Source organism: Plectropomus leopardus, chromosome 11, assembly GCF_026936395.1.
Source record: "Plectropomus leopardus strain MGB_pleo_1.0 chromosome 11, ASM2693639v1, whole genome shotgun sequence".
Taxonomy (NCBI): domain Eukaryota; kingdom Metazoa; phylum Chordata; class Actinopteri; order Perciformes; family Serranidae; genus Plectropomus; species Plectropomus leopardus.
The window spans coordinates 25,153,334-25,170,624 of NC_142186.1; the positions used below are offsets into that span (position 1 = coordinate 25,153,334).

Genomic DNA, 17,291 nt, shown 5'->3' on the forward strand with positions numbered 1-17,291 from the left:
TGAAACGTATATAACTATGTTGTTTGAGATGTGTGTTTTTCAGTTATCCTTTGTGAATATGTATTCCCATACTACAAATAAAATGTTTTAAAAAGAAAGTACATTGAGGAGAAATAAATCTGGTTTATTTGTAACACTATTTACAACCTGAAGGGAGGAAATTGTCACTATAAATAATATATAAAATCATTTATAAAAAATAATGTTTGATATATTTACACAAAACACTGGCCAAATGTTTATCTATTATTCTAAATATATATATATTACATTATTTTGCTAAAATTACAGGTCATATATTTAGGTTGAAGACAAATTAGATGCTTGTTGAACAGCTGGAGAGGCGTTCGTTTTTTCTCTTTTATGTGCTTTAGCTTTTCATTTAAAAAGCCTATCGTCCTCGTTCATTTGTCCCTCCATAGTTCACGTTCATGGCGCATATTTTGAGTTTGCATGATAAGTTGTTGGTTGGCAGTCCGTTCTGTGACCACAGGACTCTGTGGTGCACCTTCTCAGCTATACCTGACTACACTCCCCGTCGTCTTGCTCTGAAACTCCATGAATGTCCCAGGAGGCCAAAGATCGGCTGATGCCCTCCATAACCCCTTCGCCCGCAGGCTGTAAATGATCCATGACTTCATCATCATCAAAGCACCAACCTGCCCAGTCCACATTCACCCCGTCCGAGAAGACAACACTAAAGAGGGCAAAAGACGGGAACAGAAGGTTAAAATTCATTATTTTAAAACATTTACTGTGCAACTATGTCCACTAATCTGTCCCAAGTTGGGTAATAAATTGTGATTTTCTTACTATAAATTCATGAACTTAATACTCTTTAAAGAAGCCGCTCCATCTGGCCATGAAGTATAAAATATATACAGGATGCATGGTGTTCAAATATGCAAAATTTTGGGAAATCATGAGAATATTAAAATATATAAAGCCCTTAAATTAGGCTCTCATGACTGTAAAGTACAGTATAAGTAACAAGATTCGTAGAAAGTGAAGAAATAGGCTGTTAAAGTTTTACAGGTTTTAAATTCAGCGTAACAAGGAGACTCTTTACACGTCCTGTGGAGCTTTCAATGGAAACAATCCACAATTTAAAATACTATTCAAAAAAGTCCGAATTATATTTATGAGCTGATTCACATATTGATTAACATACCAATGGGATGTTTGTGGTTGGTTAACCTGAAAAAGCAGTTCCTTAAACACAGAATGGTCCATCACATTCATGACTGCATGAAACAAAGGCTGTTTAAGAAGCTTTTTTTGTGGCTGTAAAGTATAAAATACCTAAAAGTAGTTCTGGCATGCACAATAAACTAAATATTACATGACGCATTGTGTGCAATTATTCCAAATCATGGGAAATCATAATAATGATATTAAATATCATTACATAAGAGGGATCCCTCATTATCCTCTACTGCTCTTCCTGAGGTTTCTTCCTTTTTTTTTTTTCCCCCGTTACAGGGGTTCTTTTTCGGGAGTTTTTCCTTGGGAGATGTGAGGGTCTAAGGGCAAAGGGATGTCGTACACTGTAAAGCCTTCTGAGGCAAACCATGTTTTGTGATAATGGGCTCTATAAATAAAACTGACTTGACTTGACTTGAAATACAAAAAGACCTTAAATAATCTTCTGATAAATATAATGTGTAGTGTTATTAAAGAAAGGAAATGGGCTGTCAAATGATTTGAAATTGAGCATAACAAAAATGTCCTGTGGGTTTTCAAATGTTAACAATCCACAAAGTTTTAGCAAATGTTTTATGAGATATTCAGCATGCACATAGCAGTTTGACGTTAGTTAAGACGAAAGCGGGGTAATTTTATGTTTCCATTCACACAGAACACATCTGTCCATTACCAGCCTACTCAACACTGAAAACTCATTTCAAAAGTAGAGACGTAACAGTTCTAAAATACATTTTCATATTAGGAGGAATACAATTATATCTTACCAAAACAGAGAAAAGTGTGGGTCCATTATTTATAGCCAGAGAAGCAAAAAACCTCTGTTGTATGATAGAAATAAAAACATCTGCACCAAAGGCAGTAAGATCGATATGTGACAATGTGGATTATCTGCTGCAACACACAACACTGTGTGACAGTAAAAGAGCAGCAGGGCAGAGATCGTGTTTTAAAAAATGGACCTGGGCTCTTGTCAGAAAACATCCACCCTGCTGAAGTGTCCTCGAGTAAGACACTGAGTCAACACAAGCTGTATCATGTAGCTGAGTACAACCTATGGCCTTGCGTGAAGGGACGTGTACTTCAGCCTTTTATGTTGTGTTCCTCTTGTGGGCTTTGTTGTTTTTGTTTTAGTTTTTATTAAATTGTAATGCACTTTCTTAAGAGAAGTACATCTACATCAGTGCTACATTTGGTTACTTTCATAAAAAAAAATGTCACAATTGCTGAAACAGTTTCTTTGTTCATTCACCACTAAAGGTGAGGCAGATAATCTGTTAAATGCGTGTGAACACAAATAAAAATAAAAAAAATCAGAACAGAATATTATATATATATATATATATATATATATATAATATTATAATATCATAATTTTGCTTTCAGTCACTTTGTTTTATTGTTTTATAAATGCTGTATTTGAAGATGCTATATAAATAAAGTTATTATTATGAATATGAATATGAATATGATGATGATGATGATGATTATAATTAAGTAATACCACTGTCAAGTCAATTTTAAGACTGACTTTTGATATGTGCATATTTTCTCTGATTTCTGCTGTATATGTGATTGTGCATAGGAAACTAAATCTTTTTTCCCCTCTGCAGTATAATAATTAATCTCCTAAAAAAAACCCAATACATTATCAAGGCAACATGTTGATTAGTCAAACAATGAAAAACATATGAAACTAATTAACACTTTGTCAAACTAACCTGTTCCTCTTGTCATCCTCATCTCCATCCACCAACTGCTCCTTCCATCCTTTACTCACTGTGAGCGCTCGGTGTCTCATCAGCTCCACCTCCCCCTCCCCCCACTCTGTGTCTCTGTCTCCATCGCTGGGTGACGGTGATGGTGTAGTGGAAAGCGAGGGGGACGAAGGAGGATGCCTTGACCTCAGATTGGTCATTTTTCTGTCTCTTTTTAATGATCCATCTCTCTCTTTGGCTCTTTCCAGAAGACCTTGCAGAGGCGAGGGGCACAGACTGCCCGAGTGCACACGAAGTCCATGACCGCCCTCAATTATGATGTTAGGAATGGAGGCACTCCTTTTGGTTCTGGCTCTGTTATTGAAGTTAAAATCAGAGAGCTCAGATTCAGATAATGTTTGGGGGTCTGGAGAGACTCTGTCATGCGTGTTCCAAAACATCCCTTGGTTGGGCTTCAGGGAGCCAAGCTTTAGCACCCGGTGTGAATCGGAGCTAGAGGGAAGAGAGTTTCTCTTCAGGTTGCTGTTCGAGTTGGACAAAGAGTCGCTGTTTGTCTGTCCTGAGCCCTGTAAGAACTGCCTCTGAGTAGAGGGGCCCTGATGAGTACTGACTGGCCTCCTTCTCCGTAACCCAGGTGACTTTAAATTTTTGTAGATACCCCAAGTCTCTGGAAACGTCTCCACGTCTCCAGACTGGTAGGAATTTCTCCTGGAGTCCTGGTTCACAGACTGCGAATCGGAGTCTCTCCTTGTTCCCCCCTCTTCTGGTAGTCTTAAAAACTCAGGCCCCTCTTTGGACATTGCCTGTTGGTAAGGAATTTCTACAGTAATATTTTCGTCCATTGGATAGTCCACATCTGGATATAAGAGTGGTCCAGCTGTGTTGTTTCTTAATGTGTCCGTTGCAATACTGTGAGCGTAATGATCCAGATTTGGGGCAGATTGCACCCTGTGGCTCCAGTTCACCATTTGCCCCCTTCTCTCTTCTTCCTCTGCATAAATCCTCACTTGTTCAGTCCTGACTCCCATTTCTATCCACTCATGCCCTTTGACCGCTTGTTGCCGACCAGCAAAGCCCCTATGCAGTGATTTACGGTTACTGATGTTGGGCTGAGAGTGCCAAAAAGGTACAAGAGGATTGTTGGTGACGACATCATCTGGAGGTTGATACTGTTCCTCTGCTTCTCTGGACGCCAACATACCATTTATTGACCGAGGGATAATAAGTTCCTCATCAAGTTCATCCACAAAAGTCTCTCGTCTTGATGGTATTAAAGTTTCTTCTTCTGTCTCCATGTCATCTGTCTTGACTTCTGTGACAGGTTTGGCCTCCAGCTGCTGGATTCTCCAGTTTTCCAGCTGTCTGTTGTTCTCTGCCTGTCTCAGGATCCTCAGTGTTTCCTGACAGCATAACAGAGATAAAATAAATGAATGTTTATGTTGTTTGTAGTTCAGTTTTATATGAAAACACTACGGCTGTTTTCAGACTGCAGGCAAATCAGATTTGTTTCTCACATCAGATATATATTTGCAGGTGATCATATTGGATTTTTTTTGTCCAGATATAACAAATCTATCCACATGGGTTGTGGGGTGATGACGCTGGATCAGTAACTATGTAGCAACGCTAGAGACGTGGCTTTCAGAAATAGAAGTGTGAGAAATGGAGGCTAAAATAATGACTGTTCAACACAGAAAATAATCATATAACTCTTTAGGATCCATTTCCTGGTGAGTAAGAATGTCTGTAAAAAAATGTTTTGTGCTAATCCATGCAGAGGTCAACTCACTAAATAAATGAAAACATAGGATTGGTGCTAAAGGAAAAGTCAGAGCATCACCACAGTCTTTAGGATTCATCCACGAATGTCCTCAAAAAAAATCATGGCAATCCATCACCAATGATTCAGTCTGGACCAAAGTATTGTTCATACAAGGACATACATACCAAAACTGCCATCTAGAGCCATGTTGCTAGTATGGCAACAAGTTAAATTAGACGACTATATTTAAAAAAGATTTGTTGAGAAATGTCTTTTTTTTACCTGTGCCTGGTGGATGGTGGAGACCCATGTAGAGCAGCTGTCTGAGGTGCTGGCTGCAAATATATAGACATTCATAGCACTCTGAAGCTCACCTACCTCCACAAGGACAAATGAACCTAAGAGAGGAGGAAGAATCATTATGGGAAACATAATATAGCTATACAAAATCATCTAGCGGCCTTACATAATAATAAGAAAGTGTTGCTCACAGCCATCTTTCAGTGCTATGCAATACGTTCTGTCAAGGGCGAGAGGGGGTCGAACTACTTTCAGCCGCTCTCCTTTCTTCTGCACTTTGGTCATTAGAAGCACATCTGAGAAAAGTAGAGCCACCACCTCCAGCTGCTTTGTACCATGTGTCAGAAAACATAAGAAAGTCAAAAAAGTGATGATAAGGATGCTCTGGAGAGATAGATTAAAATATTCTGTGCTGTGTGCACGGTCTCTGCTCACTTTGCTGTCTTTTCTCCCCCGAATCTTCAGGTTCTCCTCCAGCAGGAGCTTGCGTACGACATCAGGACCTACTCCTCTGATTGGGCATGTGAGGTCAAACTGGCAGATTTCTCGGACATGCTGTGGAGAAAATCCATCATACGCAATCATCAGTTGGAAAGTGTATCAAGAAATCATCAGATGATGCTGGTAGCAATCTATTATGTGCAGTGTTTTTATTATAGCCTGACATCTAAACTCCACATCCTGTCTTTCCTCTAAGATTTTAAGGCAATAAAAAAGTGGCACACTAAATTACCACAAAGACATGCAAAACAATGAAAAAGAGACATAAAGCAACTAAAACATGACTTTAAGGAAACGCAAACCAACTACAAAGACGTGCAAAGCATTTACAAAAAGTCAAAAAACAATTACAGAGAAACACAAAAACACAATAACAACAAAATAGACAAAAAACAATAATGGAGAAACACAATGATGGAAAACAACTTAAAAGAGACACAAATCAACTAAAAATGACTACAAAGAAGCATAAAACAACTACGAAGACATGCAAAGCTATTATAAAAGGTCACAAAACAATAACAAAGAAACACAAAGATGCAAAACAACAACAAGGAGACACAAAGCAATGACGAAGAGATAAAAAACAATTATGGAGAAACACAAAGATGCAAAATAACTACAAAAATGACGACAAAGAGATGTGTAGCAGCTAAAAACAAATACTACTACAACAAATACGTAGGTGCAAAACATTATCATTATCTGTCCACAAAATTTGCTCTGCCTCAAGTGAAGGTCTTCTTGACCAAAAGGTTGATCTATTTGTGCATAAAATATTTCTTGAACTCCATCTATCTTCACAGAAAGCTGAGTTTTGAAAATGAAAATATAAATAAAACAGCCCATCAAGGAAAATGTCATATTTTACCTTGTCAATGTCTTCATTTATCCCCTCCACCTCATATCCTTCCACCCTCTGAGCAGAGATGGTGAGGGCGAGTTCCTCGTCTTTGAGCCTCAGGTAATCATTGATACTCTCTAAAAAACTGTTAACACTGGACAACTGGAGGGGAATAAGAAGAAGATGGTTAGTGAGAGTTTTGCTGCTTTTGTTGCAGATTTGTTATTAAGTAAACAGCTTGGAGGATTTAAATGCTCATAAATCATTCCTTAATTCAGGCAGGAAAATAATAACAAATATTTTAGCAAGAAGACTTGAGAAAATGTCTTGCTGCACTTATAAAGAGGAATTCAGACATTAAAGGAGCTGTAGCCCCTGTAACAGAAATGAAGAGGAGGTTGGTTTTTTTGGCAGATGACATGTTGTTTACTGTGTCAGTTTCTGAAACACGAACTCAAAATGTTATCAGCATGGTGAAGAAAAATGGGCCGTTAACAGGTTACATAATAACTAGAAGTCAGGAGTTTTACCATTAAATCCCTTTTGTCACAAATCACATATGCTGAACGTAGCCTTTAAATGGCCACATGGCTTTTCCAAGGCCAAACATGGACTTATCAGCAATATCCAAGAGGATATTGAGGAAAAGAAACACCTCCTATTGTCTGTTTGGGGTAAAATGGACAGTTTGAAATGTGTTTGATTTATTTTTAATAGCATACCTTCTCCTTCCTACTGACAAACATTTTTTTCAGGATATCAATAAGATATTAAGTAAGTTTACCTGAAAAGATAAGCCACATAGGGTGAGTAACAAAAAATCTGCCAACCCAATATAATTATTAGATTGCTTTTAAACTATCTTTTCCAGTGTGGAAAATATTGAACGGGAACATGCTGAAATATAAGATTTCTGCCTTTATGGTTGCTGCAGGTTTCTCACCATGCCTCTGAGTGTGTGCTGCACATGAGGATCCTGTGTGGTTTTCAGCACAGCTTTGAGCAGCAGAGGATACTTTGTGATCCTCTGATGGGGTTTGGCCTGCATGTCGCCGAGGCGCATCCTGTTGCACTGAGGGTGAGTCTCCACCCACTGTACAAGACAAAATCACAAGAGCATCGCCTGAAGTCAGAGCTTTTCATTAACAGTAGTTTTATTACATGGTGGCTCAAAACCATAAATGAAATAGTATTTAAACAAGGCTTCATTTAAAGGGTCAGTTCACCTAAATTACAGCATAATAACATAAAAGCAGGATCTGCCAGTAACCTAAATATTATCTATCCATACAGATGTTTTTAGGTTTTTTTCTTAATAAGTCTTGTTTGTGCTGTGGATTAACCTGTTTAACCAGGACATTATTCTTTCATCACCTCTACATTATTGAAGTGGTGGCAGAGGACCGATATCTCGAAGCCATGACAAATAAAAACATATCTACCGAAAAAAGGAACAAAACCTTCCGCGGGGGCTTAACAAATTGTTATTGTTTTGTTTGATCGAGATGTGCAGACCCTTTTAACACCCACCGAGAACTACTTCCTGGCATAAATGGCTCTTTAACTGTAAAACAAAAACACACCACCTCCCACTCTGGTTGACAAGTGTGATGCTGTGCGTAAGTGAAAGCACAAGTGTTGAATAAACACAGCAGCGGTACCTGGTTCTATGCATAACAAAGAGAAAGAGTGTGAGGTTTCACCCTCTCAAGCATAAATGTTGATGTGCATGTTGCATGTGTGCAACTTGTTGTACCTGGACATAAGTGAGGAAATATGGGTTACTCTCCATCTGCCTGCGTGTGAACTCCATATTGTTTTCCTCCTCCCAACAGTAATGCTGATAGGAAGAGAAGCGCTTGTGGAACTGGGGACAAATAGAAAAGGAATGACAATGTGAAAAATCTCCATCACATTTACATGTATTTACATTTCTCCCTCATTCAAAGCAACATTACATGTTAAAGTTTGGTGTTCAAAATGTTTACTCCAGTACTACTTAATAAAACTAATATTACTGCCAGAATTACTTTGGTTTTCAAAGTTACTGCAGGAGGGGAGCTAATATATAGTTTGGTAAATGAATTGAGGTTTTATTCTATTTATTTATTTAAAAAAATATATATATCTGGGAATACACATTAACATTTGCAAAGATAAATCAGCCTATTTGTAAAAAAAAAAAAATGAATAAATTAATTAACAGTTTCCAACATTGATGATAGGCTAACTGTTACCCATGAATCCTTGTGCAGTCCTAAGACTAGATCACTGCGCAGCCCATGATCCTTATGATGGTGAGGCAAACTAGTTAGCTGACAGTTATATTGAAACATAATGGCCAATCAGCTGTATTTTTATTTCCAGTGTAGGGATATTCTTGTGAGCCACGATGGATTGTTCCATTACTTTTCAAGTAAGAGACTCCAAAATACCATCCACTTACCACAAGGGGTCATAGGTCAGAAAAACGCACAAGGCCAATGCTGCAGACAAAGTTTCAAATGTGGAGCTACAAAGTTTTAAACATGGATGCTTCACACATGTGGAACCAGATCTTTACAGTCAGCACAGTTTGAAGGTGGATGTTCAGGATTAGGGTCCTGTGACCGTCAACATTACTCTCTTTGATCTCAGTTAGTCAGAAATACTAATTATTGCAGATTTCTAACAAATGCTCAGAGGAGTTGTTGCATTCTATTTTAGAAGTTGTTTTTTTAGATAACTTCTTTGACTTTTTTCAATGTTTTTGGTCCAACAGCTAGATAGACTGGAAAACTGGGGCAGAGAGGGGGGCCGTCATGCAACAACCACAAGTTGTAACCGAATCATTGCTGCAGTATATGAAGCACACACTCTACAAGGTGAGCGACAGGTTGCTCCACTAGTTTGGAAGTTAGCTGGCAGCGTAATCTTGCAACACTGATGTAATTCCCCCACTGGGACTGTGGTTACTGAAGGCAGGTGTCTGTCGTGATTGACATTGCATACAAAACCAAAGTGGACATTTCCATGAAAAGTGGATGATATTTTATGTTATGCTTTATGTCTGACCCACGTTGTTAATTTGATAATTTTTTACAAACCAGCTTAAACATATTTTCTAAGTAGCTTTAGTTCACAGAACCAGATTTCTCCCGAGGGTAGTAGTAGAGTGAGGTAATTATATATTAGCTTGCAGAGCTATGAGTTCAAAGTAGCTCCTCCAACACTGAGTTCACATATTTCTGACAGGTGGAAACACACCTTTGTAATGTATCTTGCAGACAGTCATTTCATACCTGCAGGCAACCAGCCTCCAACATCATTGGGTCAAAGGGCTGCCCTGTCCTCCGGACTTCCAGTAACATGGGATAAATCACATCCTGCCAGAACAGCTGATGTGAATTGAGGATGGAGGAAAGGTTGGAGAAAAGCAGCTTAGGGGTCACCTGTCAGTGGGGAAGTGAAAAAAAAAAAAATCATAGTGCTTAAGTTTAACTCGACTGCTTTGTGATATTTTCCATCTTCTCGATGGAAATCCGTTGTTGTGCTACATTTTCCACTTGTGTGTTGTATTCTGTGTCAGCTAAAGCGGATGTTCTTGTTGTGCCCGTCAGTGGATGTCAGTGGTATGCAGATCAGTGGAAAATAGGCCTGCAGGTTCAGTGTGCTGTATGTTTCCTGTCTAGATGACACAGTGTGCTCTGCAGACTGACCTCCAGGAGAAATCCATGCTGATGCAAGTTGACGAGGGCTGCGATAACCAGCTGTGAGGAGCAGACACAACTTTGTTAAATCATCCTGTGGAAAATCCCTTTGCAGCTCTGACATGTAAAAATACAAATACTGTATTTAAATGAGACAATGGCAGCACATAGAGAATGACATTTTACATCTCTGATGATAATGAGCTTGTTGATGTAGGTGAGCTCAGTGTGAACAAACTCCCACAGCGCCTCCTGTTGGTGTCTCTGCGTCTTAGACATCGTCTGATCATTGAAAGAAGACAGAAGAGGAAAGAGGAGTTGAGCAGTTATTTTACAGTAAAAGCAGGAGCTGCTTTTAAAGGATACAGCAAGAGTCTATGCTTTTCTTGTTGTCAACAAATTCAATAAAAAGAACAACATGTAGGGGTGGGAACTGATGAGGTTATGTAGATACCAATGCCATTATCATCTCTGTTTATGGATCCATTACTTTATTGACTCCCTTATTGAATCCTGATTAATATTCTGTGTGAAAATAAAAAGAAGGCCTACACAGGTTTTTCAGCATTGTATTATCTCTAGCCTTTGGACACAGTGAGAGAAAACTAAGAGAGAATATTTACACAGCATTCATTTTCCTTTAAGTGTCTTTGGTTCAAGAAAAAAATCTGTTAAACCCGCTTAGTGCAAATGGACAGGAGGGTAAAACTGGATATTTATCATCAGTAACAGATGTGCTGTTGGGCTAGGATGCCGTGACAGTGCATGTTTTGAGCAGTTTGACATCATTGTTTTGCAGTGTTGTCAGAAAAAAACATGCTGGCATTGATAAAGGGAACTGATAAGCTCAGAGGCACGCGATTACGATAGATTGGACAGTTTGGAACCACATTTAAATTCCCATCCTCAACAACAAGGTGCTAAAATTCATTCGATTCTTTCCCACTTTCTCAGCTTGTCTGAAGCTCTAGTCTATGCACTCCTACCTACAATAGATATGACTCTTTTAAAAAAACAGATCAAAATCTTTTACTTTTCTATTTGAAAAATTAAAAGAATTTCTGAAATCTGCTGGGCACTGCAAGTTTTAGCAGAAGTTAATCTTGTTCCCTTTTTTATTTTTTTTATTTCGCTTTTTCATTCCTTTTATTATTTTAACTTTATTTATTTATGTTGACATTTTGCATCATGCGATATTTGTTTTCTTTGTTTATTTTCATCTAAACTTTTTACCTTAACTTTGTCTTGCTTATGTTTGATGGGACTGCTTGGCTTTTTGTTGCTGTATTGCTTTCTGAGTATCCTTTGTCTGCTTTTTACTTTGTCTGTCAAAGCACTTTGTAAACTCTGTTTTCAAAGGTGCTATTTGAATAAAGATGTTGTAATTCTAATTATTAATCAAACAGGAGTTTATAATGCATTTGATGGGGGCTGTTTTCAGCTGTGCATTTGATATTCTAGTGTGTATTAAAGCAGGAAGGTGCATGTTGGACTGACTTAAAATAAACTACAGTTTGGGTAATGAAGGAACATGAGCCCAGTGCAACAGTTTGCTCATTAATGTATCTTTTATACCTATGCACAACAACAAAGCTAGTGGGAAGAGTTAACTGTCAGTTTTGGTCTTTCCATGGAATTTGTTGAGAGTAAGAGAAAAACACAATATTGTTGAGTTATCCTCTATAGACTGTACCGCATGAGATTGCACTATTTCTGTCCAGTTCTTCTCCAGCGTGGTTCCCTGACTTTCCTCCTTCCACCTCCAACTCAGATTAACCGGCACAGCGAAGGCTGCCAGATCCTGCTTCAACACATCCAGCTGACCTCGCTCCTGTGAGGTTGATTAAGGACAGGGAGGGAGAAAATAACAAGGGAAAAAAACAAGAAGAAAAACACAGATGTCAAAGAGATTAAAAAGGATTTATAATGAATCAGTAATTCCCTAGAGGCAAGCGATCACTAAAAGTTGTTGTGAATACTTGAGGTCAGAAGTTACGTTTAAAAGCATGCAAACAGAGTAGAATAAGAAGTGCTGCAGTTTTTGTTTTGGAATTGTTTGAGTGGGCGGACACGGATAGATCAAGTCTGTATCTGTTTCTATGTGTGTCAGCATGTAGAATGATGAGCAGGAGACAACATAACACCTCAGGCGCCGGGGTTTTCTCAGACACTCCCTGGCTGAAAAGGACCTGTCTTAGTGCAGCTCTGGGTTTGGCTGCTGCAGATGGTCCTTTATTCAGTGTTGCAAAGTCAGTCACCACCTTCTGCTTGGTCCGCCTCTGGAGAGAGAAAATACTGCCAGTCAGGCTATTTATTTTCAGGTAGTACATTTTATCTGGAAGCACCAGAGGGTCAATTACATAAAAATAACAGTCATAAGATAGAGAGTTAGCATGATTTTAATCCTGGATGTGTATGCATCAGACTGTGTGGTATTCAGTGTCACTGACAGTGTAAAACACATTAATTTGAATTTCTTACTAGTTTTTTTTTTTAACATTTGGACACCTGATATTCAATGTCAAATGCCAAAGGGTTGGTCTTGAGTTGGACTCAAGTCACAAATTTGATTACTTTAGACTTGACAAAATCAATATGAGATTTCGACTTGGACTTTAACACTAACAACTCTGGGCTTCTCTTTGGGTAAAAGTCCTGCATTCAAATCTTACTGAGGTAAAAGTACAGAAGTGATTCAGCAAAATCTAGCACTTAGAATTTGCAAAGTATGCAAAACTGTGCAGATTTAGAGCATTGTGTTGTCCTGACACGTTTCTCAACTTGGAGATGGCTAACAGTGTCAGGAAAAGATCGAACTTTCAAATCTCAATTCTGGACTATGATGACTTTATATAATAGTGATTAATTTGTCATTGAACAATGTATCATTTTTAGGAGATGGTCATATCTGCAGTATGAAAAAAATCTAAAAAAAATAATTCCTAACTGCAGATGTCAGACAAAAGTAGCGAAGTAAAAGTGCAACACTCGCCTCTTTGAAATGTAGTGAATTATAAAGTAGCATAAAATGCAAATATTCAAGAAAAATACAAGTAGTTCGAAACTGTGCATGAGTTTATAACTTGAGAAGAGTACTGTTACTTGTCACGTTACTATAGTTCCTTACATCTGTGTCACATGTCACTTGCCTGATAGCCGATCGTGCTGAACTTGTGTTTGTCTGCTGACCCCCTGTGGTGATGGTTGATCTCTGCAGCAGCTGTCATCCCATTAACAGCATCTGGCTCTCTGGTGTCTGTGTCCCTCTGCCTCTCCCTGTCCACGCCATCTCGCCATGGCAAAGATGATTCCTCCATCACTGATTCATTTCCCCCACCGTTGTTTACATGCGGTGCCTTTGAGGAAAGGCTGTGGATAAGTACGCAGGGTTACTCATTGCCAAAAGAAGGCGTGTGAGGACACAGAGAAGAATGGTTTATAACAAGAAAAGGCTTTACAAGAGTGGATGACTGAATGGAGGGACATTGTGTGCTTTGTTATCATTTAAAAAAGTTTAACTTGACTTTCTTTTCAGGGCTAAAGCGTTATAAATGCAATAAAAACAAACACAGATGGCAATAAAAGAGATAAAGCTGAATTATTATGAACGATGGGGTTGGTTCATCATTTAAGACAGCCACTCCTAACTTTTGGCTTCTGACACTTCAAACCAAATAAATTTTTTCTTTCTTCGAGTTATGATTTAATGCTTAATTTTATAGGACAAGTGTGGCGTACACTGGTGCATAACACAGCATTTATACAAAATTAGCTTTGACATACATAAAACTTAAGAAAAAAATAAATACAAAACAGCACAAAACATAAATAATGACACAATAAAATAAGAACCACGTCATCTGTGACTATTTGAGTGATATTTCTACCAAAATTGTTGCCAATCTAATTTAAAATGATCCCAGGTTTGCTCCAGTTTGAGTTCTGTGGCTGTTAAATTCCACATTTTAATCTCGTCTGTCTACAGATTAGGATGTATATAATAAAGCACCTTACAGTTCTCAACTGTTTCACTGAGCTGGAAACCCCTGACAAGTACCACCAGGATGCTGAGCATCTAAGAAACATGGTCATTTAGGCATGTATGAATGCATTTTCATTAATATTTTGAAATGATCAACATTTAGAATATTTTATCTCTTCAGAATTTGGCATCAGTAAGGTCTTATCAGCTTCCTGTCAATTTTTAATAGCACAATTTTATATCATCATCCTCATCAGTGTTGACCTAAGAAGCTCCAATCATGCAGTGACTAACGAGAAAAATATTATAGCACAGATTTTCAAAAATAAACCTGAATTTGTCAAGGTGATAAAGCTGCTTTCTTATTCTTGTAACCTGTTGAGTGTGTCTTGACCCAAAAGTTGGGAATCTCTGGTTTAAAATAAAAGCTTACTCCAAATCAAAACAGTATATTTCTCATCCCAGCTGTGGTGCTGTTTATATATCTAGATTGTTTTGGTCTGAGTTGCAGAGTGTTGGAGACATCAGTCGTAGAGATGTCCGCCTTCGTTCCAGTATAATGGAACCAGATGGCACTTCACTTGGCATGTGGTGCTCAAAGTACCATAAAATAGACTTGAAAAATTCAACACCAGCGTCTCTTTTCAGAAATCATGACCTGTTTACTTAAGATAACCCACAGAGCTTTTATAAGAGGTTTTAGGGGAAGCTTGAATTTACTGCTTGATCATTTTGTACCACTGAACTAGGTAATGTTGCAGCTCAGCCGAGGAGGATGCCACTATTTTTTTACATCTCACGCTGTCATGAGCACGAAGCTCTCGCCCATGACATGCAGGCATGTATTTGAAATTTGTATACAGCGCTGGAGGCGGGGGCGCATTCAGTGCTGCTGAAGTTGTGCATCAAGCCCAAAGAATTTGACTTCCGTGTGTAAAATAACACAGATGCTCTGCTCTGTTCTGCTTATGCTTATGTTAGCACCCATAGAGCAAGTGCACCAGAGACTTCCATCAGCGAACTTTGAGTTAGGTCTTCAGCTACCTTAAATGAGGTTCAAATTATTCCATCATTCAGCTCTTCTTTCAAAATGTTATTGGACCAAATGGATTGAAACCCAAAAGTGAAACGAGTTGTTTCACGAGGTTGTGATGTTTAAAAAAAATGTATCCATCAATTTACAGGCATTTCTTTCGCAATGTAAGTCTATGGGAAAAAGTCATCAGGCCCAGTGGCATCACATGGTGGACCCAAAAGTTGTAATTCCACTGTTTGGCCACTATGTCAAATTGGCCTCACATCCAGTCAGAGCTGTTCCAGGGGCTCGATGAGTCGATGCACACTTCTGCAAAGTGATACAGTTACTGGGTATAATTTGGTAGAAAGAAAATAGTTCCTACATAAAACTGCTGGCAACATGATCTGTGAATTATACTAAGTAACCAGGTCATGATTTCTTGAAAGACATTGCTGTCAAACTTCTCAATTGTATTTTTTTGGCGCCAATAAGCACCAAAAGTAAGTGCCATTAAGCTTAATGATATTGGAGAGAAGGCAGAAATCGGATATCTCCAACAATTGGTAACTCACACCAAAAACAATCTAGATTGATAGATAGTACTACAGTTAAGAGGAAAACTATGTATTTTTGATTTGGGAGTAAACTGCTGTCTTGAGTTAAGGGCCAAAGAAAGCAAACACTCAGCCTCCCTTCATTTTATCGTAATTTATGACCCAGAGATTTCACTTGTGCTTTTTCTAAAGAGTCTATTTCATACACAGTAAAAACAGGAGTCAGGCAGGCTGTCAAAAACACAGAAATCATTTCTGTTGCATGTCACAGACAGTCACGCTGATTTAACAGGACACCAAAAGTGTCACACAGCTACAGCTCCAGTTACAGAGTCCTGCGGGCCGCAGTGTAGCTCCAGGACTCGTCTGTGTCTAGTTCCCACAAATCCAACATCGTCACAATTTGCAGAATGTCCTGCTGCAGGTTTAAGTTACAGCCAAGAATGTGTCTCCGTTTGCTGGGAGCTACTGTTTGTCAATGAAATATCTCACTATTTACTAGGTAGAAAAGTGATATTTTTACACACTGCTGTTAGTTAATACACTGTGAATGCATTGTGGAACCACTGATGTGAATTTCATAATTAGTTTTCAGAAGTCCTTCTAAAAGCAAACACACTGCAGACCGGTTCACTGCACTAATGCTAAACTGTCAAACTTCAAAGGACTCACGCAAGTGCTTTCATCACGGTGTCATATGTGTTTACAGTCACCGTCTTTGTCCCACAGGGACACACTAATGAGACAAGATTACACTGTAACTGTAACACTCTCAAAGACTGATAATGGGTCAGTAAAAACAGGCGTCCTGGTGGTTTTATAGCTTCGGTAAATCAACACATCTAAAGCCAACAGGACAGTCTGTAAATCAACACAGCAGCTCCAACATTCAAGTGATTTACTGACATGAAGACATCAAGTAAAATGTTCCTTTTTAGTACTGCACACTCTCACCTTATCCCACCACCAGCTGTGCTCTGAAATAAAACAAATTAAGGACTGTACCTGGGCTTGGTTGGATCCATTTTGTTTCACACAGTCATCTTTGGTTTCTGTTAGCTTTCTCCTCCTCTTTCTCTCTGCCGGGACCGGTCCCTCCCTCTCTTCCTTTCACCTGCGCCCCTGCCCTCCGCAACTGGCCTGACGGGAACAACTGGATTCTGCAGCCAGCAAATCAGTGCTCAGGGCTGGTTAATGTGTCGCAGTTAGTGCAGAGGAGGTGGTGACTGATTCCCTTGAGGATGATCTATTGTTGTTTCATGTCAATCAGGGTTATTGATCACTGAACAAACAGGGGGAAATTATTTTTAAGAGGGTGAGAAAGGTCTCATTACACAACGGGAGGGTACGAAATGCATCGTGAGAATCTGATGTTTGAAAGCAAACTAAAATAGAAAACAGAGCTCACAGGTAAGAAAAGGTGAATTATGGGAAAAAGGTTAAAAATGTAGCTACAGAAAAGAGGAAAAGATCCATCAAATCAGGTCCAAAAAAGACTTGATGGTTAAAATTAATGACACAAAATATGTTGTTATATATGATTAAATGTTGGAAGCTACAAGCTGGAATGCAGACTGGCAGCGTGCCTGAGGTTAAATACACGATTACACCTTCATTAACGCTTTTCTTCATTTACGCTTTATCAACACGCCCAAACAGTCACTCTCAGCCTGTTCATGACGTCTGCAGACAAATACAAGGCACAATTCACATGCACAGA

General features: G+C 38.7%; 1 protein-coding gene across 2 annotated transcripts; it reads right to left on the minus strand.

The window, feature by feature from the left end:
• Positions 1-103: 103 nt before the first annotated feature.
• plekhg6 (pleckstrin homology and RhoGEF domain containing G6) lies at positions 104-17,035 on the minus strand. Of its 2 annotated transcripts, none has more exons than XM_042489304.2 (15): positions 16,577-17,035; positions 13,167-13,386; positions 12,162-12,296; positions 11,711-11,848; positions 10,204-10,299; positions 10,027-10,077; positions 9,610-9,759; positions 8,085-8,195; positions 7,272-7,421; positions 6,356-6,490; positions 5,419-5,538; positions 5,175-5,310; positions 4,966-5,081; positions 2,925-4,321; positions 104-697 (listed from the first exon to the last, which is right to left on the minus strand). In XM_042489304.2, exons 1-15 carry the CDS (start codon positions 16,594-16,596, stop codon positions 517-519), a joined length of 3,156 nt encoding a protein of 1,051 aa, XP_042345238.1. In that variant the 5' UTR covers positions 16,597-17,035; the 3' UTR covers positions 104-516. The 2 variants fall into 2 exon arrangements, with proteins under 2 accessions (XP_042345238.1, XP_042345239.1); XM_042489305.2 differs by having other exon boundaries at positions 5,175-5,307; positions 16,577-17,033.
• Between the last annotated feature and the right edge of the window lie 256 nt (positions 17,036-17,291).